The sequence below is a fragment of the Petromyzon marinus genome, chromosome 7, assembly GCF_048934315.1.
Source record: "Petromyzon marinus isolate PM22_M1 ecotype Great Lakes invasive population chromosome 7, UKy_Petmar_22M1.pri1.0, whole genome shotgun sequence".
In the NCBI taxonomy this organism is placed as follows: Eukaryota; Metazoa; Chordata; class Hyperoartia; order Petromyzontiformes; family Petromyzontidae; genus Petromyzon; species Petromyzon marinus.
Window position 1 is genome coordinate 11,438,932 of NC_133673.1, and position 19,003 is coordinate 11,457,934.

At 44.4% G+C, this 19,003-nt stretch overlaps 2 protein-coding genes across 9 annotated transcripts in view; both read left to right on the forward strand.

The window, feature by feature from the left end:
• Positions 1-1,675: 1,675 nt before the first annotated feature.
• LOC116939974 (zinc finger protein 76-like) lies at positions 1,676-10,901 on the forward strand. Of its 8 annotated transcripts, none has more exons than XM_076065380.1 (15): positions 1,676-1,799; positions 4,430-4,538; positions 4,850-4,936; positions 5,068-5,145; positions 5,256-5,428; positions 5,868-5,930; positions 6,096-6,200; positions 6,399-6,474; positions 6,572-6,697; positions 6,806-6,990; positions 7,109-7,331; positions 7,883-8,028; positions 9,236-9,382; positions 9,713-9,853; positions 10,000-10,901. In XM_076065380.1, exons 1-15 carry the CDS (start codon positions 1,794-1,796, stop codon positions 10,018-10,020), a joined length of 1,686 nt encoding a protein of 561 aa, XP_075921495.1. In that variant the 5' UTR covers positions 1,676-1,793; the 3' UTR covers positions 10,021-10,901. The 8 variants fall into 8 exon arrangements, with proteins under 8 accessions (XP_075921495.1, XP_075921499.1, XP_075921500.1 ...); XM_076065383.1 differs by lacking the exon at positions 1,676-1,799 and adding an exon at positions 1,827-2,071; XM_076065382.1 differs by lacking the exon at positions 1,676-1,799 and adding an exon at positions 1,827-2,006.
• A 2,131-nt stretch (positions 10,902-13,032) lies between these two features.
• The window catches only part of LOC116939975 (switch-associated protein 70-like), a 29,179-nt gene continuing 23,208 nt past the window's right edge, over positions 13,033-19,003 (forward strand). Inside the window, exon 1 of the mRNA XM_032949105.2 lies at positions 13,033-13,343. Within this exon, the coding sequence (XP_032804996.2) occupies positions 13,248-13,343 (96 nt within the window). The 5' untranslated portion in view covers positions 13,033-13,247. The remainder of the gene's footprint in view (positions 13,344-19,003) is intronic.

Consider the following 19,003-nt stretch of genomic DNA (forward strand, 5'->3'; position numbering starts at 1 on the left):
CAACAATACAAAAATACGATAGGAGTGAAAAGTATAGGAAAGGTGAACAAATAACTTAAATATATAATATGCAAATAAAACAACCTATTTTTTATTCATCATGGGACCTCCTTTGCCAGTATCTGGCAACAAAACAGGTGTTAAGATTCGAAGCATTCGTGACTGCAGGAATTACTCTGGTTCTTTCGGTATAGTCACGTTGAAAGAAATGTAATAATAGAATACGACGTTTCGATTGCAACACAAGCAACCATCATCAGGTACAAATTAATTATTAAAACACCAAATTGAAACCTTTCACAAGGAATCATGTGTGCATTAACCACAATACCTGTGGTCAGAATGCAAACAAAAAAACGTACTCTGATAACATGATGAATAAAATAGAAACCTTTTGCAATGAATCATGTCTGCATGTTTACCACCTATACTTGTGGTGAACATGCAAAAACAAAATATTCTGGTAGTATATGCATTGTCCTTGAAACTGATTGGTCCACACCAGAGACAGCTTTCTTTTTGTTTTGCATCCTGACCGCAAGTATTGCGGTTAATGCAGACATGATTCCTTGTAGAAGGTTTCAGTTTGGTGTTTTAACATCTCAGCACCTGCTGTATTGCCAGAAAAAAGGGGACAAGCTATTCTCATTTTTTTCTTACCAGGTAAAGCGCACTGAGGTATTAGCTTATTGTTCAGAAGCGACCCGGCCACAAATGAAAGCTTAATAAAGTGGCCTATCATGCGGAAATTTATATGAGCAAAATAATGTAAATGATGATGAGGAGGCGTGGTGGGGGTGAGACGAGGAGCAGACGAGCAGGGCGCGTGATGATGAAGAGAAAAGTAAACCCACGTTGTCCACATTGCCTCGGAACTTGCACCGTGACAACAGCAGCGGGGGCGTGTGGGTGTGCCGCTCTCTGTGGGGTGGCTGGCGCGGGAGCCGCGTGCCCTCCTCCCTCCCTCCTCCTCCCTCCCTCCCCGTGCCCTTCTCCCTCTCCCCGTGCCCTTCTCCCTCTCCCCGTGCCCTTCTCCCTCTCCCCGTGCCCTCCTCCCTCCCTCCTCGTGCCCTTCTCCCTCCCCGTGCCCTCCTCCCTCCCCGTGCCCTTCTCCCTCTCCCCGTGCCCTTCTCCCTCTCTCCGTGCCCTTCTCCCTCTCCCCGTGCCCTCCTCCCTCCCTCCTCGTGCCCTTCTCCCTCCCCGTGTCCTCATCCCTCCCTCCCCGTACTCTCCTCCCTCTCCCCGTGCCCTCCTCCCTCCCTCCCCGTGCCCTTCTCCCTCCTCATCCCTCCCTCCCTCCCACCCAGTACTCTCCCCCCTCTCCCCGTGCCCTTCTCCCTCCCCGTACTCTCCTCCCTCTCCGTGCCCTCCTCCTCCCTTCCTCCTCGTGCCCTCCTCATCCCTCCCCGTGCCCTCCTCCTCCCTCCCCGTGCCCTCCTCCTCCCTCCCCATGCCCTCCTCCTCCCTCCCTCCTCCTCCTCCTCTCCCCGTGCCCTCCTCCTCATCCCTCCCTCCCACCCAGTACTCTCCTCCTCCCTCCCCGTGCCCTCCTCCTCCTCCCTCCTCCTCCTCCCTCCCCGTGCCCTCCTCCTCCCTCCTCCTCTCCCCGTGCCCTTCTCCCTCCTCATCCCTCCCTCCCACCCAGTACTCTCCTCCTCCCTCCCCGTGCCCTCCTCCTCCCTCCCCGTGCCCCCCTCCTCCTCCCTCCTCTCCCCCCGCGGTCCCCGCCCCACGCGGCACAGCGCGGCCCCAGGGTTCGCCCGGCTCCTCCTCGCTGCTTCCTGCCCTGGTGCATGGCGGTAAGAGAGACGGAATTGTTGGTAGAAAACAAAAAACTCTCGCGCCCGCTCGCACCGCGCCGCACGTAGACGAGCGTGCGAGCTTCGTGGGGTCTCCCATCACCACCACGACCACCACCACCACCACGACCCTCGCCCGCCAGCGTGGCCCTCGCCTGGCCCTCTTAGCCCGGCCGCGGTTATGGGGCACCGAGCGGGGTGGCCCCGGCAAGTGGCGTGGGGCCCGCAAAGCCGCGCTGGTTTCTTACTCTGCGGCGGCGGCTGCTGCTGCTGTACGGGGAGAAGCGTGAGGGTGGTGCTGGTGGTTGGGAGGCGAGCAAACGAAACGAAACAGATCGTCGTCTTGTATATCGTTGGCGAGAGAACTAACGAGCGCAGAGGGCAGCTAACAACACGCTGGACACACAAACACAAACACACGGGCAGAGAGAGGCCGCTCGCTCGCTCGCTCGGCCCAGTTGACGTCTCTCGTGGGCTTGTCCGCATTAGGAGACTTGTCGCTGGTTGTTTATTGTTTTAAATTAAATATGCGATGAAGGTGCCGCTTGCTGTGGGGGGGGGGGTGTTGGTGCGGTAGGTTTTATTTTTCTTAAATTGGCTTAATTGCTTTGCCCTCAAAGCGGCTGAGAGCGCGTTGGGTTTAGGCTAGGCCTAGTTTGGGCTTGTGTCATGTGTGGCTATAGTGTGGGGTTTAAAAAATATATATTTATATCTTTGCGAGGTGCAAATGTAATTGTTTCCGCGTTGTTTACGCCCTCGTTTCGTACAGTTGCAGTGTAACGAACAACAAGGCAAGGCGCACATTTATGCTGCGTTGGACTACGTGGAGGATTGATGATTGCACCGTCTAGGCCGCTTGCTCTGTTGCGACTGCCCGGCAAACCACACAGCATTTGCTGCGGGTGTTGCATTGTGACTCTTGTCAATGCGTGTCTTTCATTCGACCATCGATCGTGTTCTTACACGACCACGGCAACTCTCACACATTGTAAATGTACACCCGTTAGGCAATTAGCTGCTGAATGAGAGGGAGGGGGGGTCTCCCCCCCCCCCAATGCCACGTAGGTCACAGGGGTCGTTTTGAACATACTTCATCACTTCGGTCAATGTGAGTGACGAAGCCGATCGTAAGACGTTGGAGAATAATTATCACCCCTTGATCAAGACACTCCATAATGGTCCTTTTTTTGGGGGGTGGGGATAGATCACAAAGATGAATGTGTCGTTAAACCCTCGGCCACCCGACACGGACAATTAGTGAGGTTTGTCAAGTGAATCAGAACATGCCAATTCGTTGCTAGTACAGCACACCGGTGTGTTGGAGAGTAAATCCACAACATTTACAATGGGGGTACGTTTCGTTTACGTGACACACGTTACTAATTGGATGTCGAGTGGTGGCGGGTTTAAGACATTTACGCGATCTAACCCCAAAAAAACCTGCATTATGGATGATATTGGTCGCGAAAGCCTAGTTGTTAAACTGATCAATCCCTTCATATGGGTTCCTTTTGCTGTCCGCCTGATGATGCTAGTTGTAATTACTGGCGAAACGTCGTACTCAAGATTATAATTGTGGATTTTCTCTCCAACACACCGGTGTTGCTGTACTAGTAACAAATTGGCATGCTCTGTTTCACTTGACAAACCTTACTAATTGTCCGTGTTGAGTGGTGGCGGGTTTGACGACACATTTATAATCATGTGATCTCACCCAACCCCTCCCCCCCTCTATATATAATGGATGATATTGGTTCCGAAAGCCTACGCGTTCAATTTATCAATCCACCGTTGGAGCTTACATTTTTATTGCACTGCCCTCTGCTGCTGGTAGCCTGCAACAGTAACATTTCATGGTGTTGGAGCATTCAATAATTAATTGTCCAGGTTTTAAATCTACTTAGCTTCTGACATCTGATAAGATCAGGCGCCCACAAATAGTCTGCAGACTTTAAGAATGTTTTGTAGGCATGGTATGTTTTTATTGTAATTGTTTACGATGTGACTTCTGCACATCGCATTGTTACATCTTGTCTAGGTAAAAGGTATACTCCATGTCACAATTTTTTTTAAATAAAGTATTGTGTAAGCAAAATGAACCGAAGTGACTCCGCACATTGCTTTGTTTCAAGTGAAACTATAGTTAATTGCCGTTTTAGAAACGTCATCAAGTCCCATGTGATACATTTATAGACATACATTTATGGACACCCCACTAAAATAATGAGCAATTATAAAGCAGTTTATGATATGGCTTCGACCAATATCGGTACACATTTTGAATCGTTTAACATTCATCTGTTAGATATGGAGCCATTACTTTCACAATATTAAGTCGCTTTTAGAGAATTAAGTAATTGGGTCAAAGCAGTACCATGTCTATACTGTATGGATCACCCTGTGTTAATGGTAATTTTTTGAAAGCTAGCTGAACTAAAACCGTTGTATATTAATGCAAATCTGTAACAAAGTACAAAACAAAGGTCACAAGCTCAGAAGTAATTAAAGTAAACTAGTACATAGTCATCATACGCATGCAAAGCCATGAGCATTTGGTACAATGTTTTGTTAAATCTGTGCAGCCACCAGTGTAATCGTGATTTGTTGTTCATGCCACATTGTGGTAACAGCGAATACAACCTGGCACAATGGATCCCAGCGGCACACTACAAGACGCGAGTGATGGGCACAAGCGATTGAGTGCCACGGATATTGCAACAAGTGACCAGGAAGTGATAGGTAAAGTATACTTGAATAAATATTTTATGAAAATTACAAATATGAACACCAATTTACACATGACAATTGATGAATGCTCGAGAGCTTTTTTGTTTGTTCAAAGTGTTTCAAAATGAAAGTCCGCAGTGGATTTATGGCAGATTAAATTTATATTTTCCACACTTGATGTTGGTTCTGTGCAATGCCTATTTTGGCTCAGTGAGCATATGAAAAGTAAACGAATTTGCCTACTGATGCTACAAGGCTTGCATTAGTTACCTGCCAATTTGTTTATGTTCTACTGCCATACACCTGATATTGTGTTCTGGCAGGCTTGCTCATAGCCCAGTCTAACCAAGAAATTGATGCCACTGACAACTTCCCAGTGAGCTCTGGGGACATGTCCCAAGGAAATGAAGGTACTTCTGTAAGAGATGTGTAACACAAAAGTTGGCATACATTGGTTTAATGCATGCACAATGTAGAGATTCTTGATGTGTATTATTTTCCCATAAAACCAGAAAAGGTGTTTGAATTGTTATAATTTCAGAAAGCATGCGGTTTGAAGATGGGCAGGCCGTGCAGCTGGAAGATGGAACAACAGCATTCATCTACTACACAGTCAAAGGTCTCTAACCTATGTTAAACATGTGAAATGTTATATGCGGTATTGATGAACACAAACATGCCATCATGTTTTTAGGCCCGTGCTAAAACTTGTGTTGTTTTCACATGCAGAGGGCTACGACCAAAACCTGGTACAGGCCGTGCAGTTGGAGGATGGGACCACGGCGTACATCCACCACGCAGGCCCTGATGGGGCTATCCGGGTCGAGGGATCCGAGGATGCGGAGGGACCTGACACAACAGACGTCGAGGCCATTAGCGTTCTTGAGCAGTACGCTTCTGTTGTGAGTCTTCTAACGTGCCATTTCAATATCTGCAGTAAAACAATTATCGCTTAACAATCGATGTCACTGATATTCTTTGCCGGGTATTGATTTATGTTTATTCCTATTTCAGTTTTTTAAATATATATAGATGATGTAATTTGTTTTTTACATTATATACTTTCATAACACTGAACTTGACTTGAAACCGCATCTTGGTTTGTCAAACTTGCCAAGCTAGTTCATTGTTTCCCAGTGTGGTCATGTGAGGCAGGGCCATAAAGTGAAAGTATTTGCCTGGAGTCCTAAGTTTCCCAACTCTTATTGTTCACAGTGTGTGCAATTGAATAATTGTGAATGGTAATTTCAGCATTGCATACTGTACTGTATCCCACTCTCCTGTGTTGTGCTGCTCATTAAATTGGTTATTTCATCACAATCCTCTTTCTGTATGCTTCAGGTAACAGGGGAGAATGATGGTAATAGTTCAGAGGGCTTGATGTCAGACATCAAAATCAAAAAGGTAATTGGGTTTCTTTAAATAAATCCTTATGTAGCTATTTTGTCTGCACACAGTTTATGGAGGTGAAACAAAACGAACTTGGTCGTGTGTAAGAAGCATACATGAATGTGTGGCCATCACCTGACTGTATTGTTAACTATAGATTTTTTTCAACACTTTTGCCAGAGTATGAACAGAGCCAGCAGTTCAGGACAGCCATCGGGTGAAAAAGCATTCCACTGCCGTTACGAAGGTTGTGGAAGGCTCTACACGACTGCACACCATTTGAAGGTCCAGGGAGAATATGCTTTTTATCCCTTTAATTGGCATGATGAAAATCTTGTATTTAACTTGTGTTCTCAAAGCTGTGATTAATGTGCTGAAGTTTTGCATTTGCAATTTTCTAATAATATACGCCTCAAAAGAGAAACAAAATAATAGAAATGTTAAAAACAACTTATTGTAAATATTTATTCTTGTCATTGGCAGGTACATGAGAGAGCTCACACTGGCGATCGACCATATCGTTGCAACCAGCCATGCTGTGGGAAGGCCTTCTCGACAGGTACCGTCTAAAGATTAACGTTCTTAAACCGCTTTTGGCATAGCAAACTGGAGTTTTACAACGAGGGTTATGGAGCGCTTGTTTGAAAACTTTGCAGGGTATGGTTTAAAAAGCCACTTGCGAACACACACGGGAGAGAAGCCCTACCTGTGTCCAGACGAGACGTGTCGGAAAGGATTTAAAACCTCGGGGGATCTTCAGAAGCATATCCGTACTCACACAGGTATGTTAATAATTGTTTGAAAAAGTTTATTTAAAAGTCACATTGGTGAAATATTTCATTGTGACTGATATTCCAACACGTGTCAAGTAAAATCGCTTTTTTCTGTAGGTGAAAAGCCATTTAAATGTCCATTTGAAGGCTGTGGGAGATCCTTCACAACATCGAATATCCGCAAGGTTCACATTCGAACACACACAGGAGAGCGGCCATACCTCTGCCCAGAGCCAGGTTGTGGCAGGGGCTTCTCCAGTGCCACTAACTACAAAAACCACGTCCGCATTCACACAGGCAAGGTTGTGTTGTGTGCACTTTCAACAAATTTTGATAACATACCTACGCTGTTGTGTAACTATGCCCTGATAGTGAGTACAGCGAAACGTAATTGAGTCATTTGTGATATCCGCAGGCGAGAAACCCTATGTGTGCACGGTGCCGGGCTGTGGCAAGCGCTTCACCGAGTACTCGAGTCTCTATAAGCACCAGGTCGTGCACACACCAGTCAAGCCCTACAGCTGTAGCAACTGCAGCAAGACGTATCGGCAGCCGTCCACTCTGGCCACACACAAGCGCTCCGCACACGGTGACATGGAAGCTACGGAGGAGAGCGAGCGGGCACGCTATGAGCAGCAACAGGGCAAGTGTTAATGTTTAACTAAATTTGCCCTTGTGGATTTAAAGGACATGCACAGCCGTTTTGTGAATCCATCGCTGAAACAGTGCCTCCCAACTCCACGTGCATTGAGGGTTGACTATGCTTCACCCTGGTCTGGTCAGTGCAGTTTGGTGAGGGAGCACAAATGAGTGGTCATTGAAGTACAGTACAACATTTGTATACTTAACTCATGTGTCTGATGTAATGCTGACCTTTTTAGCCAAAAGTTTAAAGAAATATATTTATGTTGTGAATGTGTGTGCAATTGTCTAAATCCGAGCACATACAAGTAAACGTGTCAGGAAACATTGTTAGGTAACTTTTCACAGCAGTGGCCCCATCTATCTCCTGATTCGTTAAAGACAACATTTTTGTGAAAATGTGTCCCAGGTCTATTTCAAGAAACGTGTTTCCTTGATCAGCAAACATAAAAATCCAGCCTACACATGGAAAATGTAATTCTTCATAATGTGCTTGCTAATGGGTGAAGGTTATTGATGAGGCCGACCTGTGGTGCTTGCTGCGTGCACTAGGTGGGGATGTTCCGAGCAAACGGCAGAGAATTGCTTACTTGACCGGTGTGGAAGGGGAGGATGGGATCACTGCCCAAGTTGCTGTGGTGACGCACGACGGCCTCACCCCACAAGTGGCACTCATTACACAAGATGGAACACAGCAGGTCTGTAATTGTACACTGCCAATATGGTGCTTTTATATTATTGCTCACCTTTGGTATATACCAGCGTTTCCCAAATTGCAAGCTTCAATACCCATCACGGTCAGCCCTTTCCTGCTTTAAGTGTCATCTGCATTAACATGTAAATTGTTGTAACATGATGTACACTACTGGAAATGTATTATCATGTGCTGATTCGAATTTAAACTGTTTAAATTAGCGTTAACTACGTCAAGGTTAGCAATCAGCAGACGTGTGCAGCATGTAATGTATTATTTGTATTTTGATATGTACTTCCATGGGTCGCAAGGACTGAAGTTTTGGAAAGCCTTGCAATCATATATGTTATACTGTTTCTCGCTGGATTCATGGTTGCCTGGCTGGCTGACTGACTTGTGCTCATTTGCAGTAGTGATATCATCACGCACATCTGCAGGATGATGTCACCGCATCCCACACCACTGAGCCGCGGTTCATGGTTGCTGACGTCATGCCTGCATCCATCTACCCTTCATCCCGGATGTGTATCTCATGTAAATGAAATAGAGGAGATAGGTGAGGGAGATAGAGAAGAGAGGACGAGATGGAGAGGAACAGAGAGGAGAACGGCAGGGAGAGAGTGAAATTGCTTAAAACGGAGAGGAAAGAGAGAGCAAAACGGAAAGAAGAGAGTCAGGGAAAGTGACAAGCAATGGGTGGGAGGATTAGGTGGAGAGGCAAGATTGGTTGAGACAGGAAAGGGAGAGGTGGGAATCGGTAAAGTGAGGATGATCGGTGAGAGATGAACAGGGAGAGGGGGCAGGGAAGTGGGTGAGATACAATGGCGGGAGGAGAGGAATATAGAGGGAGTAAGAGGTAGATGAGGGGACGGGAATAGAGAAACGGATAGAAACAGACAAAGCAATACATCAAGATAATTTGGGATACAAAGTACAGAGAAGGCAAGAGAAAGGTCGAGAGAGATGGGGCTCTAAATGAAAAAAAAAGGCTGGCTGGGAGGGACAGACGGACAGTCATGTCCCAAGGACGTGTGGGTTCCTGGTGATTATATAAAATGCAAGGGTAGTCTTTGGCATGTTGTATGGAAGTTTAGTAAGAGGGCTTTCAATAAACACAAACACTTAAAAAGGAATACACTTTTTGGCAATGTAATACTACTGTTGTAGTACCACCTTAAGTTTTGAGTATTTGTGTACATCCTTCCTTGCAGGTGAACCTTTCACAGGCTGACCTACAGGCCTTGGGAACTGCTATTGCAATGGTAACGCAGGATGGGACCACTATCACTATGCCATCACACAGCCCTAGCATGACGGATGCTGTCACCATGGTCTCCGAGGGTTCCGAGTCGCAACAGGTAATGGCAGACTGATGTTGTATGAGAGTTTTGTTACAGCTAGGAGGTAACATCAATGAGATCCGTGTGCGGAATATAGCAAAGCAACAATACAACAGTCAATTTACAAATATTACGTTATATTCTTACATGGCAAGCCATGTTTAGTATACTTAAACGTATATTTTTTTAAGTAACAAAAAAGTTATTTGTTACCATTATAACATACTTGTTAAAATGTACAGTTTATGCACATAATGCCAAATATCAATATAGAAATGTTTTGTTAATGTTTGTGATGAAGGTTAAAAATGAGAGCACAATGAAGACGTGTTTTTTTTTCTATTGTAGGTAACAATTGTGACAGAAGGATTGTTAGACCCATCGATAACCAGCATGAACTCCAACAATGTGGACAAGATTGTCATCAGAGATGGCTCGCCTTCCGTCCGCCTTGTTGCAACAACTAATGGCACACAGATTGCCGTTCAGGTGCCTAAAGATGATACATCCTGCACCTACCGATCTTTCAAATTTTAGCAAATGAAGCATGTATATATTAATGTGAACGCTAAATCGAGTCCACAGCCACATTAATGTAATTGTCTTGTTAATTTTTACACTTTTCTCTTTTTTAGCTTGAAGATTCCCAGTCCTGAGGACTGCACGGGAAGTGATGAAATGCCTATGCCTGCAGAATTAATTTCACTAGAAGTGTTATGAGAAGCCATGAGCCAGATGGTGGACAGCGGTTGTACCAGCTTCAAAAAAGAATACAGAAGAAATCTGTTGTTGGCTGTGAATTGCACGAAAGTTAAGACTGGTCTGCAATATTCTAGTTCCACGGGAAGAAGGAAGTTATTTGGACATCTGGAATATCGGTGCATATATAAGATGTGGTTTTTAAAAATTGTGTAAAATGGGATTTTAAAGCAGTGCAAATGAACACTGGTACTTCCCAATCACTCGTGCGATTGGTGTGGCTGCTACATACGAAATGTCTATAATAAAGTGACGGATGCTCTATTATTCCCATGTCGCGATGACTTAAAGTTTTCACAACATGTTACCATATAGCTTTGTTCATGGACTTGTTTAATACATTTAAAAGAACCTCAGGGTGACAACATGTATTTTACCTACATGACCTGAAGATGGCGTTAGCACAAGAATTAGGCTGCTTCAGCAGCTATCGTTATGCAGCTCATGGGGTTATATTTGCTATAAATATCCTTTTTGTGGGTAGTTTTCAGACTAAATCGCTGTGCGGATGAAAAAGCTTAAAGGACAACATTTGCCATCATTTTTCGTTGAGAAATGCTTGGTTTTGCCAGGAAAAAATGCTAATTTTACCAAATGGTAGTCGATACCAGTATAGAATTAGTGTATTTAGCCATGTCACAGACTCGAGTGTCACTGTGAATATCCCGAATTTGCATTTTTTCCTTGAATGATTATTCATTTTTTGGTAAAATGCTGTTTGCTAAGGGTTTATTTTGTACAATGCCTTGCCAATAAAATGAAATATCAAGTGTGCAAATGTGTCTATGAATATTACTCATAAAATGTAAGCATTGATAATTACATTGTAACTATCCATACTTTTTGCCAACAACTTTGGCAGTTGATGCAAGTTTGTGAACTTATTTTTGTTCTCTTTGAATTCGACGTGACTAAATGCCATATTGTCAACATTTTTTTAAATAAAGAATATTCTTAGGTTCATTGCCTGTAAAGTAACCGATATATTTTTTTTCTCTTAGGGCAGTTATTAACAAATGTGCCTTTTTAGTACATTATTGTGCATCACTGCCAACGCAGCATCACCAAATAAATGTTTTCTATATATAAAAAAAAGGTACGCTGGTGCATGCCCCGACAAATTAGTGCAGTTCTAGATTAATTTCAAAACCAACTATGCAAAAATGCATTGGTATATAATAAACGGAAGTAAAGGATGTTATATAAAAATACAAGCTTTTAATGCCCTGCCCAAATGCAATTATAACGACATTAAATAGTTTATAAGTACAGTATTTAAATACTGTATTCCGAACTGCTTTAGAAGGTTCTATTACTATACAGTTACTTGGCAGGCCCAATGTGTAAAAAAAAAATGCTAAAATTATGTCCATAAAAATTTTACACTTTTTAGAAAGCGTTCAATATCGGTATGCAGTGAAGTAGTAAAAAAAATCGGCCACTTAAGTTAGGGTTGGCGATTGTGTAATTTTATGGGGTTTTTTAGCTACAAAATATTCTAGCTGTACTGACAAATAGACTATTTTTAGTCCACTTTGCTATTGATTTCTTTGGACATTCAAAATTAAACTTTCAGGCAGTCGACATGAATTTCCTCAACGCAACCTTAAACATTTCAAGTGATTTCCATGGACATGTATTTAAAACGTATGACAGCATACTACATTAATGATGGGAGCTCAGCAAGTTTTTGAAGAATATCATAAACCGGTTCGTGTTTAGCAAACTAACAAAAATAATATGCGAAGAATAGTATATTTAAGCAATGGCCAATGCAGCTTTGGAATACAGCGTAAGCAGAATGCGTGATAGACAATACCATCGTTGCATTGCCGGATTAAGCTAGTGCAGGGCCTGTAGGATATGTTATAAAGGGGCCCTACATTTTTTAAAAAATATTAAAACATTCATTTTTTACTTGCACAGTAAAGTAATTGTATTTTTCATTTGCGATACAGCCAGATAATACGACAAATCGCTAACTTTAAACACCCAGTCGTTCGTCAAAGTTGAAGGCAGTATAGTACTATAGTAATAGAGCAAGTGCAGAATCACTGAACCGGCATTGATAGCTTGAAAGTGTAGCACATGCTATTTTTGCTACTCGGATAATCCAGCACTGCATCGTTGTTCATTCTTGTTTTAGCGTTGAGCATATGTTTAAAGTTTAACATTGTGTCGTGCCAGCACCCTTAAGGTCACGCTCCAGCAATGTCATAAACTCGTTAATAAATTAATGAGTGGCTTTGGGGGTGTGTGTGGGCGTAGCCGGAGTTAGCCCTGCCCCACCTCCTCCTCCTGCTCCACCTCCTCCTCCTGCTCCACCTCCTCCTCCTGCTCCACCTCCTCCTCCTGCTCCACCTCCTCTTGCTCCTCCTCCTCCTCTTGCTCCTCCTCCTGCTTCACCTTCTGCTCCACCTCCTCCTGCTTCACCTCCTGCTCCACCTCCGCTTGCTCCTGCTCCACCTCCGCTTGCTCTTGCTCCACCTCCTGCTCCTCCACCTCCTGCTCCTGCTCCACCTCCTGCTCCTCCACCTCCTGCTCCTCCTCTTGCTCCACCACCTCCTGCTCCTGCACCTCCTCCTCCTCTTGCTCCTCCTCCTGCTTCACCTTCTGCTCCACCTCCTCTTGCTCCTGCTCCACCTCCTGCTCCACCTCCTCTTGCTCCTGCTCCACCTCCTGCTCCTCCACCTCCTGCTCCTGCTCCACCTCCTGCTCCTCCTCTTGCTCCACCACCTCCTGCTCCTGCACCTCCTCCTCCTGCTCCACCTCCTGCTCCTCCTCCTCTTGCTCCTCCTCCTGCTGCTCCTCCTGCTCCACCTCCTGCTCTATCTCCTCCCCTTCACCGGCTCCAAGCAGCCCGTGACAAAGTCGCCCGAGCCACGGGTGGCTGCGGCGTGTCCGTACCGTCGAGAGGGTGAAGGCGGATTACACGTGGGTGGGTGAGTGAGTGGGTGAGTGAGTAAAGGGGCAGGGCGAGAAACGTGAAGGAAACAAGCCCAGCCACTGAACCAGCCACACCACAGGCACCACAACCGTGCCAAAGTCGTGGTAGAGAGGGGAAAGTTGGGTGGGGGGGCAAGTGGAGAAATAAAAATAACAACCCCCCCCCTCTCCTGGAAGCATGGCCTTGAGAAGCGAGCTCCTCAAGTCCGTGTGGCATGCCTTCACAGCCCTGGACACCGAGAAGAGTGGAAAGGTGTCGAAGTCTCAGCTGAAGGTGAGTGGAGAGTGTAAAGAGGCGACTTGTTGTTGTTGCAAGATCGTGGGTTGCGTGCGACGGGGGAGCCTCGTGGGAAACTGCAAACGTGTGTGTGTGGGGGGGTTATCTTTTTATACACAACGAGGTGTATTTTTTTGTGGTCACAGGGTTGGCGTACGTAACTATTATATTCTTGGTTCTTTCGGTAAAGTCACGTAGAAGGGAAAAAATATATATATTAAATAATATAGAATTTTTTTCCCTTCTACGTGACTTTACCGAAAGAACCAAGAATATGAATCCCTGCAGTCACGAAAGCTTTAAATCGAGTGGCGTTTGTGTTTTACAGCGCACGATGTGAGTTCTATATTATACATAGTACATTCCTCGTGTGTGCCATGAGGTGTGCCATGCCGTGTTGCTGAAGTTTGTGTGACAAGACTGGCGTTGTCCTCGGTAGTGAAGTGGTGGTTCGTAACTACAGGGCAACCCGCTCGCCTTGATTTTGTTTGTTGTTTGTTGTTTGTTAGTTGTTGTTGTAATGTTGTAGTCTGTACACACGAAACTACGTAGTAGTTTCACGCAGAAGCTCCTGCTTAGACAGCGGCCACAGAGTTCGACTCTACGGCCACGACCAACAAACTTGGTGTTAGAACCCTCCACCACCACCCACCCCCCTTTAGCTCAACCTCGCTTTATAATTGCTTAACTTTCTTTGTGACTGGGTAATTATATCAGCACTGTGGGGGAGAGAAAGACAAAGGCGGCTGCGATCGGCGACGAACCACAAACATCATCGTGTTTAGTGGCGGCTCCCGGGTTAAGATGAGTTGGCTCGCTCTCACAGCACTTTGTCCCATCGTCTTCGTCCTAAGCAAGTCTCTTGAAGGGCTTCCTTCACGTGTAGTGTGTTTTGTTGATGTTGTTGTCTTATATAAGCTGTGCGTGTGTGTACGGTTTTTTTTAAGTAACGTAATCGATGAATGTCGGGAGACGGAAACTTCCTTATTCTCCTTGTTGTAAAACTTGCTGGGGATGAATGGACGACGGCGACTACGGTGTTATTCCCCTTCTTGGTTCTTTCGTTAAAGTCACGTAGAATGGAAATGAAACAATACTAATAAAGTAAAATTCTCATTTTTATTTTATTGTATTTCCATTCGACGTGGTGACTTTACCGAAAGCACCAAGAAGATGAATCCCAGCAGTCACGAACGCTTTAAATCGAAAAATGACGGCGTTCTTGTTCCCCTGGCGGCCAAAACCACCACCACACACACACCACCACACACACCACCCGTTCTGACTTGTTAATGCTGAATAGTTTAACACACATTTGGACCATTCGTTTCGTTAATAAAGACGGATCCTGAGTCAAATAGAATAACAGAAACCTCCTCCCCTCCCCCCCCCCTCTTGTGTGTGTATGTATGTTGGACTTTCTGATTTAAAGCTTTCGTGACTGCAGGGATTCATATGCTTGGTTCTTTCGGTAAAGTCACCACGTAGAAGGGAAACAATAAAATAATACAAATATAAAACAATACAATTCTCACGACGTTTCGACTGCAACACAAGCAATCGTCATCAGGTGTGAAAACCACAGCAAGAAAATTTGAAACAAGTGGCGGTGACACAAATTTTCTTGCTGTGGTTTTCACACCTGATGACGATTGCTTGCGTTGCAGTCGAAACGTCGTGATAATTTTATTGTTTTATATTTTTATTGTTTCCCTTCTACGTGACTTTACAGAAAGAACCAATAATATGTTGAACTTCTTTCGCACCGTACGTAGCTGGGGGGGGGGGGTTAAGGACAACAAATTGAACTCAAAACGCAGTTCAATAGAAATTTAAAGTTTCTCAATCTATCCGTGGTGACCTGTTGGTGAGACCGTCATCGCAGATCAATTATTATCCGCTATTTTACTCCACTTATAAGGGGATAATTGGGATTGACAAAGAGAAGTGGCGGGTAACGGATAATGAGTAGAGTTTATTTGAGTTTAACACGTATGCCTTCGCGACCAATATCATCCATAATACAAGCTGTTTTGGGTTTAGATCGCGTAAATATATTAATGTGTCGTTAAACCCGCCACCACCCGACACAGCCAGCTAGTGAGTGTTGTCATATAATCAGAACGTGACAATTCGTCACTAGTACAGCACTAGCGTATAGTGTAGTGTGTAGTGTATAGTGTAGTGTATAGTAGTGTAGTGTATAGTGTAGCGTATAGTAGTGTAGTGTATAGTGTAGTGTATAGTAGTGTAGTGTATAGTGCAGTATACTAGTGCAGCACACCGGTGTGTTGGAGAGCCAAGCCACAACATTTACAACCTGAGTACGACGTTTCGCCAGTAATTACAACTAGCTTCATCAGGCGACAGCCAGATTTGTGGAGACGTCCACCTGTTTATGTTCCGTTTACGTTTCTGTTCTGTTTATGTGACAACCCTGATGAAGCTAGTTGTAATTACTGACGAAACGTCGTACTCATATTGTAAATGTTGTGGCTTGGCTCTCCAACGCACCGGTGTGCTGTACTAGTATACTACACTATACACTACTATACACTACACTATACACTACACTATACACTACACTACACGCTAGTGCTGTACTCGTGACGAATTGTCACGTTCTGTTTATATGACAACACTTACCAGTTGGCTGTGTCAGGTGGTGGCGGGTTTAACGACACATTGATATATTTACGCGATCTAACCCGACCAAAAAACTTGTTTCATGGAGTTTATTTGAGTTTACTTAAACTGTGTGGCTGCATCAGCGTTTTGGTGCGTGCAGGTACTCTGTTTGATTCCCGTTCACGGTCAACATCAACGACGAATATCTAAACAGGTCCTGTGCCTCCCCGAGGTATACTCGACCTTAAATGGTGCAATGTACCTGGTGCGATGTGTAAACATCGCCGCGAAGGGAGACAAAGGCGGCCGGGCGTGGTGCCGACCAAACAGACGAAATAACTGGGGATCTTTGTGACGGAGTTTGATGATAACACACGGTCTCATTCGATCATTTTACATAGGCAAAGGTAGTGGTTTGAGGTTTAATACCTAGTTTGTATTATTTATTAAGACGAGGCAAGCACGGTAACTTTTCCAGTAGTTCAACTGCACTCTTCAGGGCTTAATGTCGGCAAAAGAAACAATATATAAACACGCAAGTTGCTAAGCACATGCCCGAATCGTCAAACGGTGCTATTAAAGTGGTGGCAATAGAGCAGAGTTCACACGCCTCTTGATGTGGACGAGGTTATTTATTATCAGACTGCCGGGGGTACATCGACCGTGGGCGGTGAATTTCAAAGCCAGTATCGTGCCAGAACGCGTGGGGTGACCTTGCAGTGTTGTGTGGTGGTTGAACGTGCGGGTGGGGATGAAACAGTCTGGCAGACCGAATACTCAACGTGGCTGGGAGGAATCGATGCGTGAATGTTCACGGAAACAAAAAAACCATGGAAAGTAGCGGTAGAATATTCGTCGCTGATGTTGACCGTGAACGGGAATCAAACAGAGTACCTGCACGCACCAAAAACGCCGATGCAGCCACAGTTTAAGTAAACTCAAATCAACTCCGTAAAACAATTTTTTGGGGGTTTAGATCGCGTAAATATTTAAAAAAACCAGCCACCACCCGACACAGCCGATTAGTAAGGGTTGTCACGTAAACAGAACGTGGCCAATTCGTTTGCCGAACCGCTGGTGAACGAGTGGCTGGAGTGAATCGGTGGAGTGGCTGGGTAATCAATGCACAATAAAACATTACTTGGCGATACAGCGTTGGCAGTGGGGGCACGGCACACAAAACAAAGCAAACAACTGAACACTCTTCAATGAAGTTGCCTTAAGAGGAAGAATATAACTTGATTTGGAGCTTTCGTGACTGCAGGAATTACTCTTTGGTTCTTTTGGTAAAGTCACGTAGAAAGAAAAAATAAATTGAATAATAGCATGCGACGTTTCGATCAACACAAGCAATCATCATCATGAAAGATACTCTGTGTTGTATTACATTATATTTCTGGGTTTGCTGGGTTTTCTCTTTCATATGTGCCTGATGATGATTGCTTGTGTTGCAATCGAAAACATCGTATGCTATTATTTAATTAAACAAATTTCTACGTGACTTTACCGAAAGAACCAAAGAGGAAGAATATATATAATAGGTAACGTTTTGGGGCACTGGCCCTTTTATAACAGAGAGGCCACAGAGATGATGATGAACGTCGGTAGTGAGGTAGGAACTGGGCCCTCCACCCCAGATATCACAACAGGAATTCTACTTGGCCGAACGTCTAGCATTGATACGTGTTCGGAGTTAGAGATGAAGACCCTTGCCACCGAAAAGTAAATCAAGCTTCGATGCCTCCTTAGATTTGTGACATAACCATGCCATCACAGGTCATATGAGGGTTGTGCCAAGCAGATGAATGAATGGCTTTACTATGAATGGGAATAACATTGTTAAATATAGTTTGAGGAACTGTGGGATTTCAAACCTGACATGATAATGAGAAAAATTAAATCTAAACGAAATTCTAGTGCATTACAGTGCAGTAAGTGGAGTATGCCTGTGAACCCAATCATTCGGAATGCGTCACATTTTGAAAGCCAAGCAAGGGGTTTAGAGCTTGGATAGTGGGAGACTGCCATGGTCAACATTCATAGAGGGCTGGCCGTGAGGGCTATGTGGTGGGCAGCAGAGGGGCAGTGCGGCAACATCCATTGTTGTACTCTACTTCTGAGCTCCAGCCAACCTCTCTGCTCAACACAATTACCAACCCATGCTGCGTGAGCATGATGCATCGGCGAGGACCTCATCCAGCAGCGGATTGGCAAATTTGCTGTGGACATGTGTACAATTTGGCACGAACGACACATGCTCTGGTTTCGTTGAAACGCACATTGGTAACATCAGTTACTCTTATCACGGGGTCAAACACTGTTAACAACGGATGTGTAAATCGTAAAGTCCCATAACTTCACGTAACACAAGATATTACTTTAATCTAGATTTGAAGTTGAAAAAAAAATATTGCTGTCGTTTTGCCACCTGATGATAATTGCTTGTGTTGCAATCGAAACGTCGTGATTTAATCTATTTTATTTTATGTCTTTGTGACTTTACCGAAAGAACCAAAGAGTATATTACTTTAGTTAATCATTTTTTTTCTTCCACCGACACAAAAGGAACGGATCGACGTTTCAGTTGACTGGCTTTTTTGAGGAAACACTGTATTCAGATTTTCAGTGAGTGTCTTACAGTATGCGTGGACAGATGAATACCCTCCAATAATCTAAAACTCTTTCCTGAAGAAGGCCTGTTGGCCTGAAGAAGGCCTGTTGGCCGAAACCTCAATGACCGCCTCTTTCTGCCTCTGTGTAATTCCAATGGAATTAAGAAGAATATTTTTGTTAACAAATCTGTTGTTTTACATTCCAGAACATGCCGGGCTTTTTTTATCGTGAATATTCAGTATTTAACTTGTAGTAGTATTCATAGGGTCCACAGTACAAGGTTCATACGTTTGTTGACACTTGTAGTGCATCGTATTGTTCGCTCTTCTTCGACACTGCTGACGACATGTTGCGGCAATGTACTGAGAAACCTAAAACAAAAAGCATGACCGAATGGCATTGATATATTGCCAATA

Coding starts and splice junctions, on each gene's coding strand:
- LOC116939974 (XM_076065380.1), top strand. Junction 5,146..5,255: donor CATCTACTACACAGTCAAAG/GTCTCTAACCTA, acceptor TTTCACATGCAG/AGGGCTACGACCAAAACCTG. Junction 9,854..9,999: donor GCACACAGATTGCCGTTCAG/GTGCCTAAAGAT, acceptor TCTCTTTTTTAG/CTTGAAGATTCCCAGTCCTG.